Source organism: Lepus europaeus, chromosome 13 (assembly GCF_033115175.1).
Source record: "Lepus europaeus isolate LE1 chromosome 13, mLepTim1.pri, whole genome shotgun sequence".
In the NCBI taxonomy this organism is placed as follows: Eukaryota; Metazoa; Chordata; class Mammalia; order Lagomorpha; family Leporidae; genus Lepus; species Lepus europaeus.
In genome coordinates this window covers 90,934,486-90,954,944 of record NC_084839.1, presented here as the reverse complement: position 1 = coordinate 90,954,944, position 20,459 = coordinate 90,934,486, and the positions used below count along the sequence as shown (strand labels likewise).

Below are 20,459 nucleotides of genomic sequence, written 5' to 3'. Positions count from 1 at the left end.
CAGTGATCAGAACCTTGTGGAGCCAGCTGGATTTCTTTTGATAAAGGATAGGCAAGGCTACCTTGGGCTAAGGCGGACAGACCACAGGCTGGGTCTTGCTTTCAGAACTTGTTTCCTCATCCCAGTGCACATACATTGATTTTTCTTTACAACTTCTCATTTTCTTTGGCTGCTCTTTTATGCATAGGCTAATAGCTACCCGGGCAGGTAGAATTCACGGCGGCCTCTCTGGCTTTTAAGCTGACATGCCACTTCCCCTTCTCTTGGGTACTGACAGAGCCACTTTCCATTGCAATTGCTGGGAAGTAAGAATCAGAACGGGGACCAGTGCTGTGCCATAATGGGCTAAGCCTCCACCTGTGGAGCCAGCATCCTATATGGGCATCGGTTCGAGTCCTGGCTGCTCCTCTTCTGACCCAGCTCTCTGCTTATCACCTGGAAATGCAGTGGAAGATAGCCCGAGTTCTTGGGCCCCTGCACCTGCATGGGAGACCTGGAAGAAGCTCCTGGTTCCTGGCTTCAGATGGGCCTATCTCTGGCCATTGGGGCCATTTGCAGGGTGAACCAGTGGATGGAAGACCTTGTTCTCTATCTCTCCCTCTCTGTAACTCTACTTCTCAAATAAAAAAAGAATAAGGAGGCAGTGACAGGGACTAAGGGCTCTCTGATCATTTGAGTTTACAGCATGCTTTTTTTTTTTTTTTTTTTTTTTTTTTTTGACAGGCAGAGTGGACAGTGAGAGAGAGAGAAACAGAGAGAAAGGTTTTCCTTTGCCGTTGGTTCACCCTCCAATGGCTACCGCAGCTGGCGCGCTGCGGCCGGCGCACCGCGCTGTTCCGATGGCAGGAGCCAGGTGCTTCTCCTGATCTCCCATGGGCTGCAGGGCCCAAAGACTTGGGCCATCCTCCACTGCACTCCCTGGCCACAGCAGAGAGCTGACCTGGAAGAGGGGCAACTGGGACTAGAACCTGGTGTGCCGGCGCCGCAAGGCGGAGGATTAGCCTAGTGAGCCACGGCGCCGGCAGCATGCTTTTGAGAAAAGAAATGGAAGCCTTTGGTGAAGTGTAAAAGTCCATACAGATGTTGCCCTTAGTATTTGAACAGGTAAAGGGTTACTAATACTAAGTCATGGCTTAACTGATTAGAAGGAGGCATATATGGGAAGTAGGCTCTTTGCTTGGTGAGCTTCACTCCCATCCCCTCCCGCAAGGAGAACTCTCTGCAGTGGGTGACCCTGGCCACCCTCAGGCCTAGGATTGTGCAGGAACATTGTGGGGAGAGCAGCAAAGAAGTGGGTTTTCAATGACAATAATCACTCCATGGTTTGGCAATTTTATTGGAAAACAAGTACAGTCTATTGATCAACAATGTGTGCTGTACGTGAATTTGGCGTTTTGAGATATAAAAATATTTGACATCTGCTGCAGAAGTATACAAACAAGTTTTAAAAATACCCTTCATCATCAACCAGTACAAACATAATACATCAACAATGTCATTTACAAAATGGCTCAATACTTTTCCTCTTATTGCAAATAAGATGAAAAAGAAAGGCAGGATAGGGGAAATCCAGATTCTGTGCAGTCTGTTTTATGGTCTGGTAATGAAATCCTCTGTTGCCTTTGCAAACCCTTCATCAACACATAGGGTCGACCTAGGAAAAAAATCACTAACACAAAGTGCAATGCAATCTAATCAACAGGGAAGGAAGAGCTTTCAAAAGTTTGGGGTGGGAGAGAGGAGACAAAAGGCAAAGGAAGTTCAAGGGACCCTGGAATGTGGCTTCTTCCTCTGGAATCCTCCCAGGTACCCTGAGAGTGACATTGCACTTCCTGTTTGGGAGGCACCTCAGCTGGCCCAGGCTTCTCCCTTAACTCTGTCCTTTCCCAGATTCCAGGGACTGGCTACTTGTATTCCATGGTTGTCCCCCATTTCCTTATTTTCTGGCCCGTTTTGTCACTACTTGTAATGTTTAGGACTGCCTTGCCTTCCTGGCGCGGTGCGTGCCGACATGTTTTCCAGAAAAGAGACTAAAAGTCACCGACCACACTGCACTTTGAAAGCGTCTCACAGACGCAGGGGACAGGACACTCCTCTGCACCGCTGTACGCTGTGCTGCCACGTGCAAACCAGGCCTTTCCCTCAAAGCAGCAGCTGTGGGACAGCATTATCACGGTGCTGTCAGGCCAGACAAGTAGAAGTGCAAATACACCCATAAGATTGCACATGAAAGCTAGAAAACATGTCCCTGGTCATATACTTGTTCAAACTGTGCAACTGTCCTGCAATAAATGGCCCATAACCTTGACTTTGCCGTTGTGTGGGGGGTTTTCCGAGTTATCCCAAGCTCTGAAATCATACTAAAAATACATATTTGTTCTATATTAAAAAAATGTCATCTTTGATTAAAAATATTTAAAGGAAAATTATAAGAAAACAGGTTTTATAAACTCTAAATATGATTTTTCATAAATTCTAACAATCAAAAGTTTGGAATTTGATTTCTTAAATACAAGTATTCCCAGATTCATTAGCTTCCTAGAAAACTATCATTTCTTCTCTCAAAAATATCGAGTTGGGGGTAAAAGGATCAGTTACGGACCTGAAACCTAAACACTCAGAACCCCAGGCCGAAAGCCAGACACACAAGTCCAAGTCCTAGTTGGAATAGAACTAACGGTGTGACTTTTTAAAAATAGGTCACTTTCTCCATATATAAAATTTGAATCATTGCAAAACTTAAATAAGATAATCTAAGAATGCTTTAAACCCTAAGGCATCACTCAAATCTACATCACGTGTGCAAAGTACTTGCAGAAGGCAGTGAGAAAAAGAGGAGCGACACCAGGGCCCCTGCAGCAGAGAGCAGATTGCAGCTGGAAAGGGAACCCCTCTAAGGCGGTCACCAGCAGCAGCACTCTCACACTGGCAGGAGAGAGAGGCCGTCACGAGTTGTCTCTCGAGGAACATCCTGTGGGGACTGTGGAGTTAGACTCCGTTCTGTATTTCGGTACGTGTTGGGCTGACTAGAGAAAACACAAGAAGGAATTCTAGGTGCAGGTGCCAAGAAACCAGTCTAGGTGGAGGAGCGCTGGGGGCAGGTGCAGAGGCTCAGGACGCTGACCCGGAAATTCACAGTAGCACAGTTTGGGGAGGTCAGGAGGAGGCAGCAACGGGTGGGAAAACTCCAACTGTAGCTCCTGAACTAAAGCTCTGAGCCCTCGGGAGCTGTTTCGCAGAGCAGCATTTTAGGAAGGGTGGTTTATCTGAGGGGTGTGCCTGCGACAGAACAGAGCGGGGAAACCCTGGGAAGCCGTCCTTGCAAAGGAGGGATGAGCTGAGTAAAAGGCAAAAGAATACGGAAGAACAGGATGGCCACCCCGGGGAGAAGAGCCCTAAGAGGTAAATTAGTTCCCTGCTCCTGTTGCTTTTAAAATTGTTTCTCTCCTGTGGAAAGCCAAGGGGATTTCAAACTGTTGGAATCCCTTTGTTAAAATGAGAGTTTTCAAGTTCCATAAAGGGAAAAGCCATCTTTGGAAACCGACTGCTGGCCATGGGCATATAGGGGACTTGTAAGTCCTTGGAAAGTTCTCCAAGAAGTTGCCCTTCTTGTGTGTGCTCTCCCTGCAACCCTGCCCAGCTCAGCCACTCCAGGGCCAGAGAGGGCCACAGCCACGCCCTGGACTTCACAGAAGCATCTACAGATGGTGATCATGTCCTGCGTGTCCTTTCCGCCAGGTATATCTCCAAGACTTTTCTCAACAGAACAAACAGAGCATCCTCTTGAAAGGCCCTCCCCAAGGCCTCTGCTCTGAATTGCTTTGCCTGCTACGTCACCACGCCCTGCTCCCTTAACAATCTGATTGCAGGTGACGCTGGGTATAAGGGACCGTAACAGGGCCAAGACAGCAGGAGGCACAGCCCCACCTGCAGTGCCATAAGACAAGAGGCAATCAGAAAACCCCAGCCTCCCCAGGTTAGCCGAGAGGCAAGTGAATTTCTCTTTGCAGTTTCTTCTTAGTGTCTGGGTTAGAGGCTGTGGCCAGAAACTGGCGACTGGGTGAAGGCACCTGCCGCTGGACAGGCATGTGGTACCGGACATTTTTCCAGAACCTGGTCTTGGCGGACTGTGGCCCCTCTTTGAAGTCCCCCGACCAGCGGATGGCCCCTTGCTTCTGCTTAATGAATTTAATGGATTCTGGCATCTTCTCGTAGTTGTGGATCTTCTCCAGCTCCAGCAGCATAACCTTAATTCCATCCTGAACGAGGGCGTTGTACATGGCTATCTGCTCTTCCGATGACCCACCCAGCCAGGTGAAGTTTGAGGTCTCTCTCACTAAAATCACAATCAGTCTTCTGCTTTTCTTTATATGTTCATTAGTGACCTCAACAATGTCTGGAAAACAGGCATCACAGCACAGTAAGTACAATGCTCATTTACAACCATTAAAGGGGTTTCCTAGTATATAAGTCAGCTCAAAAACTGGCCCACACAAGCAGAAGATTTCATTTAGACTCAGAAAACTTGAATTCAAATTAAAAAAAAAATCTTGTCAAATCATTTAATCTCGGGCAGGCATTTGGTCTAGCAGTAAGATCCAATGAAGATGCCAGCATTGTAGACCAGCAGGTAAAGCCATCACCTGCGATGCCAGCATCCCATATGGGAACAGGTTTGTGTCCCAGACACTCCACTGCCAATCCAGCTCCCTGCTAATGGTCTGGGAAAGCAGCAGAGGATGAATCAAGTGTTTGGGCCCCTAACACCCATGTGGGAGACCAGATGAAGCTCCTGGCTCCTGGGTTTGGTTTTGTCTAGCCCTGGCTGTTGCGGGCATCTAGGGAGTGAACCAGCAGATGGAAGATCTCTCTCTGTGTCTCTCCCTCTAATCTTTCAAAAAAAAATAAGTAAATATTAAAAAAAAAGGCTGCATCCTACATTGAAGTGCCCAGGTTTGAGTTCTGGCTCCCCTCCTCATTAGGCCTCCAGCTAATGAGCTCCCAGCAACCAGCACAGCTTGGCTCAGCCTTAACTGTTAGGGGAATTTGGGGAGTGAATCAGCAGATGGAAGCTTTTTATCTCTGCCTCTTATTTATGAAATTTATACAACCTATACAATAAATTTATTAAATAAATAAAAAATGCTAAAAATCATTTCATCTAGATCACTCCTATTCTATTGTATCAGTGGTAAAGTAACAATTGTGGTTAACTAGTAAGTAGCTTTCCAAAAAGTCGGGTAAAGTCAGCTAATTATTGTTCCAACAATATATGAGAGAAGTGAACACTCTGTATGTAGTAACTGTGAAAGTCGTCATCACGGGTGCCGGCACTGCGGCACAGTGGGTTAAAGCCCTGGCCTGAAGCGCCAGCATCCCATATGGGTGCCGGTTCTAGTCCCAGCTGCTCTTTTTCCAATCCAGCTCTCTGCTATGGCCTGGGAAAGCAGTGGAAGATGGCCCAAGCCCTTGGGCCCCTGCACCCAAGTGGGATACCAAGAGGAGGCTCCTGGCTTCTGGCTTCGGACTGGCACAGCTCTGGCCATTGCAGCCAAATGGGGAGTGAACCAGCGGATGGAAGACCGACCTCTCCGTCTCTACCTCTCTCTGTAACTCTGTCTTTCAAATAAGTAAAATCTTTAAAAAAAAAATCCTTAAAAAAAAAAAAAAAGTTGTCATCAGATACCACTGAAGAGGTTCTTAAGATTGTCAAAATGTGCACCTATGCCACAGCCTTATAAAAGATCCCAAACTTTAGTAATTCATTTTACAACATAAGCCTACTGCTTTTTTTTTTTTTTTTTGCGCTGTTACACACGTACCTTCCCCAACGTAGTCATCCCTTCCATAAATGAACAGCTTATACCCAAATTGTTTTTCCAAGACTTCAGGCAAGACTTTAAACACAAAAATATCTGAGTTAGAGGTGGACTCTTCTGTGAGGGTCTTTGGATATAGTATGTATGCATCATAGGTCTTTCCATCTGGAGCTAAAAGCAAAATGTAAGTATTTAGACCGAAAGGAAAACTAGGAAGTCTGATAAAGTCAGTATGATAAGCATGCATTTGTTATTATCTCTGTGTATGATGGCATGACTGGAGCAACAATACCAAAAACACAATTTTAATGCCTTTGGGGAATGCTTGTCTGTTGTAAGGTTTTTATTTATGGTGCTTTACTATGAAGCTATTCTTATGTTGAATTTTATGACCTCTTTCTTTACATGCATTTGGTATAAAAATATCCTTATCTTCCTGTTATTTATTTCCATACATTCCAGCCCTGAATTCTATTCATTCTTCCCTGTATATATTGTTGGGGTGTTAGCCTTTTTGTACGGTTTTAACAAAACTACAAGAAAGAGCCTTTCTGATGCATGAAAATTGAGTCATATATTTCATTTGTAGGCAGATCATGAAGCGTTCTATCCCTAGCCCAGCTCAGAACACGTCCTCAATGCTGGCTTCTGAATTACTGAGTTTACAAAGAGCTGCTGCAAACACATGTCTGTCTACCAATGTGAATGCTAAGGAAGTAATTCCAAAAAAAGGGGCAGGCAGCCGAGTCAGTTATGAAACTATAATTATGTAGAATAATCACTATTCCTGTATAAGCTACCTTTGCCCTCTTAGTCATTGTCTGCATCTCTGACCAAACACATATATTGCATAGAAAATAAAATTATACCTTTCTTTGGGAGGAAATCATAGCAGGAATCCCTGTACCAGAGTACAATGTCAACTTTGAAGATTTTATAGATGAAAACAGAGCACGTAATTAGCACTGTTAACATGACACATATCCCGATCGTGTGCTTCTGGAAATCGGGGACTACAGTAGAAAAGATGGAGAAAAATATTAGGACCAAAACAAAAAAAAAGAGCATAGCAAATTGAATATTCACAGCCCAGAGAAACCGTATTTGGGATTGGTCTGTATTCGGACAGCATCAACTCACTCGTTATTATCACTTAATAATGGATATTCATGTGCAAACCAATCTAGTATGGGTGCTATAGAAAACTATGGTGCCTTGTATTGAGCTTTCACCAAAACAGCATAACATACAACAACAGAGGGAAAATATCCAAGACCATAGGACAGAGCACTCTATAGTAAAACAAGTTGAGGCTAAAGTCTCTCAGAAGCCTCCCAAAATTTCCTGGGGTAGGAAAGGCAGTTGGGAAAAGCCAGTCTCTGGGATAAAAAAAAGAAGAGGGGAGGTGCTTTAAAGACTGGTTCACATTTCCACATCCTGCTGGCCTCTCTAGTTATGCACCCCATGAATCCACTCAGAGGGGCAGGGTCCAGGGGAAAGTTGGAGGTGGTGGTGGTAAGGTGTGTGGGGGGCGGGGGGGTTGGGAGCAGGGAGGAGAAGCAGAACCAGAAAAAATAAAGAAGAAAAAATGCCTTCTCAATGCCAGGGATTGTGTAGAAAGAGAATCGCAAGCATCAGTTTTCCAATTTGGATCTTTGATATGTCTGGAACTGATTTTGGCACAAAGTGGAAATGAAGATGTGTCATTTTCCAGACTAACTTCCAACTGGCCCGGTTTACAGACCACACTGCTACAGCACCATGTATGATCATGATAGTGTATGTAACATGCATGATCATGATAGTGTATGTAACATGCATGATCATGATAGTGTATATAAATCTCCAGGTTTGTTGTTCTTATTTAAAACCGTCAGCTATTCTTGGTCTTTTACATTTCCATATGATCGTGAGAATGAACTCTAGTGGCCACCAATGCAAACACACACTGTTTCTCAAATACAGCATAGAGTTTGGTTGGAATTATTTTGAATCTACAGATTCACTTGGGAGAACTGACCCCTTCTTAATGTCGATTCTTTTCATCTGTGAGCATTTATAACCTCCTAATTATTTAGGTCTTCTCTAACATATTGCAATAATTTAGTTGACTTTGTATTTGACAAGTTTTGAACTGCTTTTGCTAGACTTATTCTTAAGTATTTGATGATTTTTTGATATTACAAATGTCATCTTTTACATTTAATTTCTTATCATATGTTCTTGGCATTTAGACATACCCAGAAATTATATATAGTAAGATCATTCTATTGATTATGCCAATTCATGAAAAATTAATAATTTCTGGCATCCATTTTGAATAGTGAATATTTACACTTCTGTGATGCATCAAGTATGTAGTCACTCAATTGAAAATATTCAGTGTCCCAGACTTGAGATGCTACTACTTCTGGAAGTAGGAAAATTGTACAGACTAGGCTCCATCACAGAATTTAGGCAAGTAAAGAAGACCAAGCTGGACAGTTGCTGTGATGGGAATCTAGGGAGCTGTGGAAAACACAGCAGAGATTCTGACCTTGTGTGTTTAGGCAGACAGCTGGGTCAAGGGCAGACAGCGGGACAGAAAAGCTTCTGAGAAGATTACAGTTCAGCTGAGAAATGAAAGAGGACTGAATTTAACCCAGGGCAAGAGAAAATAAAGAGAGTTCTAGGTAGAGAAAACAGCATTGCAAACTTCAAGGTCATGCAATCTTAACCACAGTGAAACAAAATTGCAGTTCAAAGAAATAGGTGGCTGCTTACCTGGATGTATTAATTTGATGTATGCTACATTTAAGCCATATGTGTTCTTGGCTAAACAAATAAATGGATATAGATAAAATCTACTTTCCACTTCCAAAATGTTGAGCATTGCAAGTTGGGTACTTCGTTTTTTACATGAAGGATTTTCCAAGCTGTTCAAAAGAGAAAGAGTAAATAAAATTGTGTAAGTAAATTACATCAACTACACATAAGACACATAGAGCTGCCTCATTACTTTACTTGTAATGAAAATAGCAACTGAATTAAACACCTGCTCTAAATAGAGACATAACAATCAGACACAGTTGGCAACAATGGCCTGAGATTTTTACAGTCTCCAGATCATATCAGGAACGGATTCAGTAGCACAGGAATCAAATTTAAATCACCAGCCTCCAAGAAGAAAAACCTGGATACAGGCATTTTGGGCATAAGGAAGACTATATTAAACAAAAGTGCATCAGGGCAGATACCAAAGGTGTCTGCTCATGTTGCAAAGGGGAGAATAAAGGAGGCCAGGAGAGCCTGGTCCCACACGCAGGTGCACTTGGAAGCCAACAGTGACCTCTGAGAAGTGGAATGCCCGATTCTCGACCCTGTTTAATGGGTCTTTTCTAGACTACATTTAAAATATGAAGAGCAGTTCAGGAGAATTTCTTCATTAGAATTTGTAACATGCAGAACCCAGTTTACAAGAAAGAATTCTAAGTGGTGTAGCATTAATGACCCAATGACATGAAACTACTTTTTCACCTCCAAACATACAAGATGTCATAAATCCTATGTAACTCAGCCAAATTCAAAAAGGGCAGCAAAAGATTAGGATGAACTGATGCCAAATAGCTCTGGATATCAGATTAAAACATGGAGTGGAGTTTAATACCAGAATCTGACTGGCATACTTACAATTTATATTCTTCTTCCAGTAGTGGATCCTCCTCATCAATTCCCGACCCATTCCACTTCCAGTAAACAGCATCACTGTACTGCCCAGTCACATTGCAGATCAGTTGTATCTGAGATCCTGCAAAGCAGTGGAGTTTTAATCATAGCATTAATTGATTTTTAGACTAACCTATCTATGCAAATTAATAAATGGCTATTGAACAAAATGTTTAAATTCTAGAAAAGCACAAAGAAAACTGAAAATTGTCCTTCGACCCCAGCAGCAGAAATAACCACTATTAACAACTTTTTGTACCTCATCCTTTTTATTCTCTATGCATATAAGCAATTTTAATTTTTTGTTGTATGTATTTTTATTTGAAAGGCACACAAGAACAAGAGCGAGAGCAAGAGAAAGAAAAACAGAGAATGATTTTATCACCTGGTTCATTCCCCCAAATGCCTACAAGAGCCAGAGCTGGGCTAGGCTGAAGCCATGAGCCCAGAACTCCATCCAGGTCTTCCATACATGAGTGGCAAGGACTCAAATACTTGACTTATCATTTGATGGCACACATTAGGCCGCTGGATCAGAAGTGGGGCAACAATACAAACCCAGGAATTTCAATATAGGACTGTATTCCAAGTGGCATTTTAACCAAATGTGCCAAATACTCACCCTTAAGTAATTTCTATTGTTTATTATCTTGTAATTACCATTAATTGGGAATTTTAGCATACTTGATCAATCTTCTAAAACAGGCTGTTTCATATTTATAATCTTGACATAGTGTAACAATTTTTCTGTTGCTGAGTACAATTCATTTCTAATTTTTCATTATATTTATGAAGATTATTTATTTATTTGTTATTTGTTTGAAAGGCAGAATTAGAGAGAGATCTTCCATTTACCAGTTCACTTCTCAAATGGCCAAAATGGTTGGGGCTGGGCCAGGCAGAAGCCAGAACACAAGATCTTCTTCCAGGTCTCCCACGAGAGTACAGGAGGCCAAGCACTTGTGCCATCTTCTGCTGCTTTTCCCAGGCCATTAGCAGGGAACTGGATCAGAAGTGGACCAGCTGGGACTTGAACCTGTGCCCATATGGAATGCTGATGTCACAGGTAGCAGCTTTACCCGCTATGCTACAATGCCAGCCCCTAATTTTTCATTATTATGATTAATATTCCAATGAACATCCTGATACATCAGTGACTCTACATACTAGACTAGTGTCAGTTTCAATAAAAACTCTGGAAATAGAATTTAAAGGAGACACTTATTGAAAATACCAGCACTCCTCCATCACGGGAGGCTATCCCAATTTGTGCTCCCCGGCACAGCTACAAGCACCCTTGTCCCCCAAACCTCCAGCTAATGAGTGTTTTTGGTCAGTCATTGCCGACTAAGAGAAGACAAAATCCATTTAAATGTAGCCTTGAATTCATGGTGAACTAACATGTCTTGCTCATTTCAATTTTTACTTATTTATTTTCATTTGATTTGAAAGGCAGAGAGATGGAGACAGACAGAGCTCTTTCATCTGCTGGTACACTCCCCCAAATGCCAGGGCTGGGCCAGACCAAATCTAGGAGCCCAGAACTCAATTCAGGTCTCCCACAGGGGCAGCAGGGATCCAGGGATTTGACCCATCACCTGCTGTCTCCCAGGGTGTGTACTAGCAGGAAGTTAGAATTGGAAATGGAACCAAGACTCAAACCCAGACACTGAAAGGGGTATCCCGAGCAGCATGTTAATCACTATGCCAAACACCACTTCTCACACATTTTTCATATGCTTATATTCTTGGCCTTTCCTTTAAGAATTATCATGTACACTCTCTATTTTTTAATTGCATTCTCCTATCACTGACATGTATGAGCTCATTACTTATCAAGGATGTTAATTCCTTATATACACAAAAACAATTCAAATATTTGCTAAGGTAGTTGCTTTTTCTACTTATGAAAATTCTTTGATGTAGATCTTTTACTTTTTACTTAATCTAATTTATATATATATATTTTTAAAAAATATTGTTACTATATTTTTCTAAAATTGCTCTCTACCAGCAAATCAAGAAAATACCTAAGTATGTTTTCTTTCAAGTGAATAATGTTTTCTTTGGTTTATTGTTTTATATTTTTAAAGATTTATTTATTTTTATATTTGAAAGACAGGATTACAGAGAAAGAGGAAGAGACAGAAAGAGATCTTCCATACACTAAGTCATTCCCCAACTGGCTTCAAAAGCCAGGGCTGAGCCAGGCTGAAGTCAGGAGCTATGAGTTTCAATCAGGTCCCTCATGGGTGCAGGGACCCAAGCACTTGTGCCATCCCCTACTGCCTTCCTCGGTGCATTAGCAGGGAGCTGGATCAGAAGTGGAGCAGCCAGGACTCAAATCAGTGCTCATGTGGGATGCTGCCATTGCGGATGCTAGCTTAACCTACCGCACTGCAATACCAGCCCCAGACTGTTTTAAGTCTTTCATTCATCTAGAATATAACTGCCTAGAATATGAGAAGAGCTTTTCCTTAATATTTCTATCCAAATGCTTGATTAATCATTCTAGAACAACTGGCTGATGCTAATTTCCTGCTAATTTGTGATGATGCCTTTATCACAGAATAAATGCTACGTCTATCACAAAATGTTTATTTTGGACTTTCTCAGTCAGTCTGACCACACGGGCACAAAGGATATCAAACTCGTAATCATCGAGGTTTTAGAGCAAAGACTAACACATAGGAGCTCAATTATTTCATGTTATCTTAGCAAATCTCACCTCGATATTCTTCCTATTGGAGTCCCTTGCCAATTTTTAAGTTCACTCATATTTTACTAGAATTCTATTAGATTTATAGATGAATTTTGAGAGTCAACATCTTTATTATTTCTAGTTCTTCATACAGGAAACACATACATATCTATATTGTGGTTTTGTTAAACCAGTGTTTCTGGAGATTGTTTTCAAGTTTGCTCTCTTTGGAGTCTTTATAGACTTTTTTTTCCTAATTGCACCTTCCTCACAAATTTTTAATACCACAGATATAAAATATCTATGTAGATTTCAGTTTTCACTCTCAAGCCAATTTTCTTTTGGTTGGATATAGTGCTGCCCCTGCCTCCCCTGAGAACGACTAATTTAAATCTTAATTTTTCTCTCATTCACGCTTCAAAGTTTTGGGGAGTTTTTCCCTCCTTTATATATCTCACATAATTAAAAATATTTTGCTAAGATATTTTACAGGTATTTCTAAGCTACTTCCACCACAATAGGATCTCTTTTCCCATTATATTTTCTGGTTGATAATATAAATAAGAAATATTTATATTACTTATTTATAAGTAATATTTTAGAATGCTAAATAAGTGATATTTTAGAATATTAATTTTATGTGTCTACTTAATAAAATAATAATTTAATTTTTCCGAGTAATTATCTTAGGATTTATAGGTAAAAAATTATATAGTCTGAAAATTAGAAATTTTGAAAGTATTTTTTCCTTAGTGAAAGCACACCTTGGTTTTTTCTCCAATCACAGTGGTGGATGCTTTCAGACCCTGTTACGTAATACTCGTTATGTGAGCGCCTTTGTCTTGCTGGAGACTTCCACGAGGAGGTCTATGACGTTTCACCGTTTTTAAGAATGTTGGTGAAGCCAGCCAGTGCAGGTGAAGCCACAGCCCGCAGCGCCGGCATCCCATATGGGCGCCAGTACGAGTCCCAGCTGCACTGCTTCTGATCCTGCTTCCTGCTGATGAGCCTGAGAAGGCAGCCAACAATGGCCCAAGTACCTGGGCCCCTGCACCCACCTGGGAGACCTGGAGGAGGCTCCTGGCTCCTGGCTTCAGTCTGGCCCAGCCCTGGCCACTGTGGTCATCTGCAGAGGGGACCAGCAGTTGGAAGACCTTTCTCTCCGCCTTTGCCTCTCTGTCTCTGTGACTCTGACTTTCAAATAAAATAAATAATTTTTTTAAAAAAATGTCTGTGATGAGGCCAGCACTGCGGCAATAGGGGGTAAAGCCAATGCCTGTGATGCTGGCATCCCATATGGGCACCGGTTCAAGTCCTGGCTGCTCCACACTTCTGATCCAGCTCCCTGCTGATAATGCATCTAGGAAAGCAGCAGAGGATGGCCCAAGTGCTTGGGCCCCTGCACCCACATGAGAGACCAGAAGAAGGTCCTGTCTCCTGGCTTCAGCCTGGACCAGGCCCAGCCCTAGCTGTTGTGGCCATTTAGGGAGTGAACTAGCAGGTGGAAAACCTCTCTTTCTGTCTCTCTGTCTCTCCTTCTCTCTCTGTAACTCTGCCTTCAAATAAATAAGATAAATCTTAAAAAAAAAAAAAAAAAGAGAGAAAGAATGCTGGTGATTACTAGTCTGTATTGATTATTGTTTATTAAGCTTAAGGATGTATCCCTTAATTCTGACTTTTCTAAGTGATTTTAGTGGTGATTTATATGGAATCTTATCAAAAGCCTATCTGTATATCTTTAGGAGACCCCAGGACAGATTGATAATGTGCCTCTGCTTTCTTGCTAATGTGATACATTAAAATAATTGTTTCTACTGTGAAGATATTTTTGGTTTTGTAGATCAATACAATCTATATTTCAGAGCTCTTAATTCTACACTTCTAGAGAATGCATTTTTAAGAGGGGCCATGGTCAACAGGGGCAAAAAGTGGTTCTTGGGGAGGGAGGCAAGAAAATCAGAGATAAATTGGTTTGTGGCCATCCAAAGGGCTGGGTACATCCACAGGTACATGAGACAGGTGTGGTATTAACCTTCTGAGAAAGAAGAGAGGATTAGGAATACAGCTTTCTCAGGCAGTAGAGAGGAACAACCCCAAGAAAGATTGAGGAACACTTCTCTAGATTCTGCTGGTCCACATTTAACTCTGAGCTTTGACATCTTTGTTTCCACCTAAGAACGTCTGTCTGTTATCTTCCACCGTGAATAGCTGGCTTGGCTGACACCGAATTCACAGGCTACAAACTTAAACCTCGTAATTGCTGTACGATTGTTCATGGTCTTCATCTATTACCATATCGGAAGATAATTCCAGTCTGTTTTCCATGTTTGGACCAGTGGTTTCCAGTAGAACTTCCAGCAATGAAAGAACAGTAGTCACTAGTCATATGTGCCTATGAAGCCCTTGAAATAGACCAAACGAGGCTAAGGAACTAACTTTTTTTTTTTTTTTTTTGGACAGGCAGAGTTAGACAGTGAGAGAAAGAGAGACAGAGTGAAAGGTCTTCTTTTCATTGGTTCACCCCCCGAAATGGCCACTACAGCCGGTGCGCTGTGGCTATCCGAAGCCAGGAGCCAGGTGCTTCCTCCTGGTCTCCCATGGGGTGCAGGGCCCAAGGACCTGGGCCATCCTCCACTGCACTCCCGGGCCACAGCAGAGTGCTGGACTGGAAGAGGAGCAACCGGGACAGAACCGGTGCTGGTGCTGCAGGTGGAGGATTAGCCTAGTGAGCCATGGCACCAGCCAGGAACTTTTAACTTAACTAAATTAATTAACTGGCTGAATTTCATTTTACCTGTATGTAGCCACAGTGGCTACTCCATTGAACAGTACAGGTTCAGGACTCTTGTAGGTTTCTTTCTTTATTCTCAAAACAAAAACTTCTCATCACCTTAGAAAAGCATTTTTCTAGACTAACTCTCATCTTTTAGGCTTTCAGTGTTACTCTTCAGCCAAGAACTTAGCTTTGCTCCTAGGAAACACATCCTGTGCCAGTGAGATAAATTACAACATTTCTCCTTAGGCCTTCTAAACTTGGCCTTTGGTGCATGTTTTCAGGGGCAGTAACCATCCGCAGAAAAGTAGGGGCGGGAGAGTCAGACAGGGCTGGACTTTTGCCACAAGAGGTAAGAAATTAAGAAATCAAAACCATCTTAAGATATAATTTGTGCCACTTTGCCACTAGTAATAAATATTCAGTAAATGGCCTAGCAAAAACATATGTGTAGTACAAATATATCTTGATCTTGAGTTCAAAAATAATGATTTCAGCATGTCCCGGCCGGAGCCCACTTACCCATGACCACTTCCATTGTCTCATTAGCTGGACTCATAATCACTGGCTTTTGGGGCTTGTTTTCCTCTGGAGGAAAAGAAAGCATCCACAGGGTTACTCGGTGTCTGCTAATTAGAATTCCAAGTGATGACAATACTTGGCAAAATATGTGAAAAATGCTATCTGGCCAGATGGTCCCCTGAGCGCTGAAAGACCACATAACAAGAGAGAGGAGAAAGCCAAAGCAGAGGCCATGGCAAACGGTAAACACCCACAACAAAGCTGGGACCCTTCCAAGGCAAGAGGTGTGGTGCTGTTGAAGAAACACGACACATCATCAGGACCCTGGGTCTCCAGACAAGCACCTCTCTTAAAGCGAATCAGAAAGGGTAGAAAGCCACAGAACGGCACGTCCCTGCACTCAGCACAGTAGCCCAGAACTCAGAACTTGGTCTGGTTATGGCAGACTATCAAGCAATTTGGCGTACTTTATTAAAATAGGCAGAAAATCATCAAAAGCTTCTGAAATAAATCTTGAGTCTTCTTGACAAAAAGTTTGGCTTTGCTGGTGTTATGGTGTGGCTGGTGAAACCGCCCTCTGCAGAGGCAGCGTCCCACGTGGGTGCCGGTTCAAGTCCCAGCTGCTCCACTTCAGATTCAGCTCCCTGCTAAAGCGCCTAGGAAGGCTGTGGGAGATGGCCCAAGTGCTTGGGTCCCTGCTCCCATGTGGGAGACCAGGATGAAGCTCCTGGCCTGGCCCTGCCCTGGTCATGGTGGCCATTCGGGGAGTCAGTCAGTAAATGGAAAAATCTCTCTCCTCTGTCTCTGCTGCTCTCACTGTAACCCTTTAAATATATACATATATATATATATATATTCATTTATTTATTTGAAAGAGTTACACAGAGAGAGAAGGAGAGGCAGAGAAAGAGAGAGAAGTCTTCCATCAGCTAGTTCACTCCCCAATTGGCCTCAACAGCCAGAGCTGTGCCAATCTGAAGCCAGGAGCCAGGAGTTTCTTCCGGGTCTCCCATGCGGGTGCAGGAGCCCAAGGACTTGGGCCATCTTCTACTGCTTTCCCAGGCCATAGCAGAGAGCTGGATTGGAAGAGAAGCAGCCAGGACTTGAACCGGCACCCATATGGGATGCTGGCACTTCAGGCGGAGGCTTTATCCGCTACGCCACAGCGCCGGCCCCACTGTAACCCTTTCAGATATATAAATGTCTTTTTTTAAAAAAGAAAGGAAGTTTGGCTTCAAGGGTTGATCTGCGGCCAAGTGAAAACCATGAGAAACTATGAACTTAAATGCCCCGGATTCTACCACAGTCAAATAAATAAATGAATGAATTCCACAAGTATACAAAGTTGTTTCTTCTTCCCTAATGTGTACCTAAAATAGTTGGTGGTATATGGTAGATGCTTAACAAATAGTTTTGAATGCAAGAATGAAAAAAATGCACTAAGCATCATTGGAATAAGCCTTGGGAAGAAAACAAAATGCCTCACTTCTGAATAGAGTGCAATGTTTACAAAACTGGGATCAGAAAAGAGACAGAGAGTATGTAAAACATACTTGAGTTTTTTAAAACAATTCCTCCCCCCCCTCCCCCCCCCCCCCCCCCCGTGGCCAATTCTTCCCAGAGTTCTACCTGCTGGTTTGGTTACTGTGGCTCAAGAAAGACAAATCAGAGTTAGACAGTGACCAGGGACTAGCTGCTAAGAACTCAAAAAAATGGTTATGATACAAAGACCACCGAAAGTTTGGATTCACTGATGCTTGTCAGACTAAGGAAAGAAATTAATTTTACCCAATAAAACATGAATATAAACAATCATATGTAACAAAAATATAAACAAATTATTATGTAATTAGAAAAATGGAGGTATATGCAGCATTCATACTGAGTTTGCAGGAGATAGTCTGAGTTTATAATTGCTGTGCGTGCATAATTATTGATAGATAACCCCTTTAACTTTCCAATTTTAGTATATGTGCTGCCAAAGCGAGCACCCCTTTAGCTTTCAAAAACATTCTGGTTAGAATAACTCTTCTCATACTATTTAAGCTTTCAAAATCCTGCTATTTCCAGAAAGATGGAGCATTCTGGCCATCATCAGGTACTTTGCATTTTGGTTCATTTAAACAGTTTTGACATGAAGCATGGTTGACATAGAATTGAAAGTCTCAGGAAACTTAACCAGGACTATCACTATACATATGTCAGTTGCATACCTGTTTTTCACCAAGCATTGCTTTGCACCAGGCACAGAACCACAAGCTGAGGCAATCTCACCTCTAATCTTCCCAAGAACTTTGGGAGGTCGTATCACCTTTTTCTTTTCTTTTCTTTTTTTTTTTTAATTTGACAGGTAGAGTTATAGACAGTGAGAGAGAGAGAGAGACAGAGAGAAAGGTCTTCCTTCCATTGGTTCGGTTCACTCCCAAAGTGGCCACCACAGCCGGCGTTGTGCCAATCTGAAGCCAGGAGCCATGTGCTTCTTCCTGGTCTCCCATGAGGGTGCAGGAGCCCAAGCACTTGGGCCATCCTCCACTGCCCTCCCGGGCCACAGCAGAGAGCAGGACTGGAAGAGGAGCAACCGGGACTAGAACCCGGTGCCCATATGGGATGCCGGCACTGCGGTGGAGGATAACTAAGCGAGCCACGGTGCCGGCCCCATCATATCACCTTCTAGCAGAGAAGGAACCAGGCATAGAGAGATTAAGGCCCTGGGCTAACAGGGAACAAACAGGAGGTAGATTCTGGAAGTATAACTTATTCCAAAGCCTACTACTAATGTCCTCTCAATCCGTGCCAAAGGTGCTCATTGCTAGAAAATCAGACCCCCCAGGTGTAGGTACTCAGAAAATCCCCACATACTAGCCCAAGGAGCTCTCTAGAAGAACCCTCTGTAGGCATATCAAAGAACAAGCCTCTTAGATCAGTGGGAAAGCTAAGCTCATAATGTTTCTGTTTCATTAGCCCTGCATCTGAAGCAAGAATGGAAAATATTCACACAGTATTCAGCGACATAAACAACTCAACTAAGCACAGTCTTTGTGGAGTCATGGAACTTCTCTAGGACTCAGTTCCTCCATGGATGATCAAAGTGGTATTAGGATCCTTCCTGGTCTCTGAGCCTTCCCAGACCTAAACTCCTAGTTAGGCAAACATGACTCACCTAGAGTAATGAATTCTATTACCCGGCTCACAGGATACTGCTTTCCCAGGTACGTGTAGGATGCGCGACAAGTGTATTTCCCTCTATGCGTTTCAGTCACATTCATCACAATGAGCTTATCTGTGACTCCAGAGAAGTGTACATTGTCAAGAACTAGAGGTTTGCAATCCTAGACCAAAGAAGAGAAACACTGATAACCAATGAATAACTTCTCCCAATTGACCAGTAAAAGGAACTCCATTTTGTCCCATAAGCAAATATTACATTTTGCAAAAAGTGATTGTAAAGATCCCTTGTATACAATAAGTTTTAATATTATATGTGTTTTTCAGGCAGAAAAGTTAATTATCTAGGATATTAAATTTGCATTACCACAAGCCTTTTTCTCTGGTGGCAAGTGAAGACAAATTTATTTTGCCAGAAAAACACATTTCAGGAAATCATGCTGCCACTACAGTTTCATGTCAACAGTACAATTCCTTTTTTCAAGGATAATCTCCAAAAATAATCTCTCATTGAAGTTCTACCAGACTAGCTAACAAAACACATGTGTTCCACGCAATGCTAGTCAGCACACTTATGTTTAAAGATTTATTTATTTATCTATTTGAAAGGCAGAGTTACAGAGAGGTAGAGGCAGAGACAACCATCCGCTGGTTCACTCCCAATGGCCAAAACTGCCGGAGCTGGGCTGATCCCAAGCCAGGAGCCAGCAGCTTCCTCCAGGTCTCCCATGTGGATGCAGGGGCCCAAAGACTTGGGCTATCTTCCACTGCTTTCCCAGGCACATTAGCGGGGTGCTGGATTGTAAGTGGAGCAGCCAGGGCTTGAACCGGTGCCCATTGGGGATGTCAGCATGGCAGGCAACGGCTTTACCTGCTACACCACAACACCAGCCATCAACCCACTTTTAAAACAGTTACAGAAACTACAAGGTTATTTAATAAATACTTAATATCTTTAATACAATACAGATACGATATTTTATAATAAATAGCTATCTTCATTATCTTATATTTACTATCAGCCTTCTCTTTAAATATGTTTCAATTTTACTACTACTTTTCTCAATTATATCTTATGAAACAAATCAAGAACAAGCCTTTAAACTACAGATTAAATGAGTGCAGATTTACAATTGTTTTTATATTCCCTATTAAGTTTCACCATTAAAGAAGAAACATTTTCTTCTGTCTATGATAGAGAACTTGGATTTACTGGAAATGTAATCATCATATTTATAACAAATTTACCTTATACCACTGTATTTTAGGAAAATTGTTATTTTCATCTTTGAAAAAATCCATATAAGGGCATACAAGTCCTCCATCTCCGGCAACGGGTAGTCTCTGTTGGAAGAGAGCTTGTGTGTTATAACACAAGTTAGGTTCATTCTCCACAAATTTTGTAGTGATTCCAACTTTGAGGCAGGAAGTTGCATTTCTATAATAAAGCAAGAGAGGGAAATTAAGCACACCATTAAAAGATGGCCCCCTCCCTCACTCCTGCAGGTACCCAGAATGCATGTGGGGAACCTTACCTTACTACACAGTAGTAACGCCCTGAGTGCTCTGCCTTAGCAGGAACAAACCAAAGGTTATCTTTGTGTTGATGGATGCTACCGTCTTGTTCCGTAGATATAGGGATTTCACTATCATTCTTATACCAAGTTATAGTGCCGATCCTTTCATTTTGGTTAATAGGACAGGAGCGAACACCTATTTCATTTGCAGACGATACTATAATAATTGCTTCTTCACGTTCCTTGCAGTTATCTTA

The 20,459-nt window shown here is 42.3% G+C and overlaps 1 protein-coding gene across 4 annotated transcripts in view; it reads right to left on the bottom strand.

Moving 5' to 3' along the window:
• Positions 1–1,316: 1,316 nt before the first annotated feature.
• IL1R1 (interleukin 1 receptor type 1) overlaps positions 1,317–20,459 on the bottom strand; it is a 79,792-nt gene continuing 60,649 nt past the window's right edge. For 3 of the 4 annotated variants that reach the window (XM_062210018.1, XM_062210020.1, XM_062210019.1), the window contains 9 exons: positions 20,221–20,455; positions 19,934–20,123; positions 18,681–18,849; positions 15,521–15,586; positions 9,489–9,606; positions 8,583–8,734; positions 6,689–6,832; positions 5,823–5,990; positions 1,317–4,396 (listed from right to left, as the gene is read on the bottom strand). In XM_062210018.1, coding sequence (XP_062066002.1) covers positions 3,978–4,396; positions 5,823–5,990; positions 6,689–6,832; positions 8,583–8,734; positions 9,489–9,606; positions 15,521–15,586; positions 18,681–18,849; positions 19,934–20,123; positions 20,221–20,455 — 1,661 coding nt within the window. In that variant the 3' untranslated portion in view covers positions 1,317–3,977. Of the gene's footprint in view, positions 4,397–5,822; positions 5,991–6,688; positions 6,833–8,582; positions 8,735–9,488; positions 9,607–15,520; positions 15,587–18,680; positions 18,850–18,883; positions 19,560–19,933; positions 20,124–20,220; positions 20,456–20,459 lie in introns of those variants that run through there. The other variant, XM_062210021.1, reaches the window with a different exon arrangement.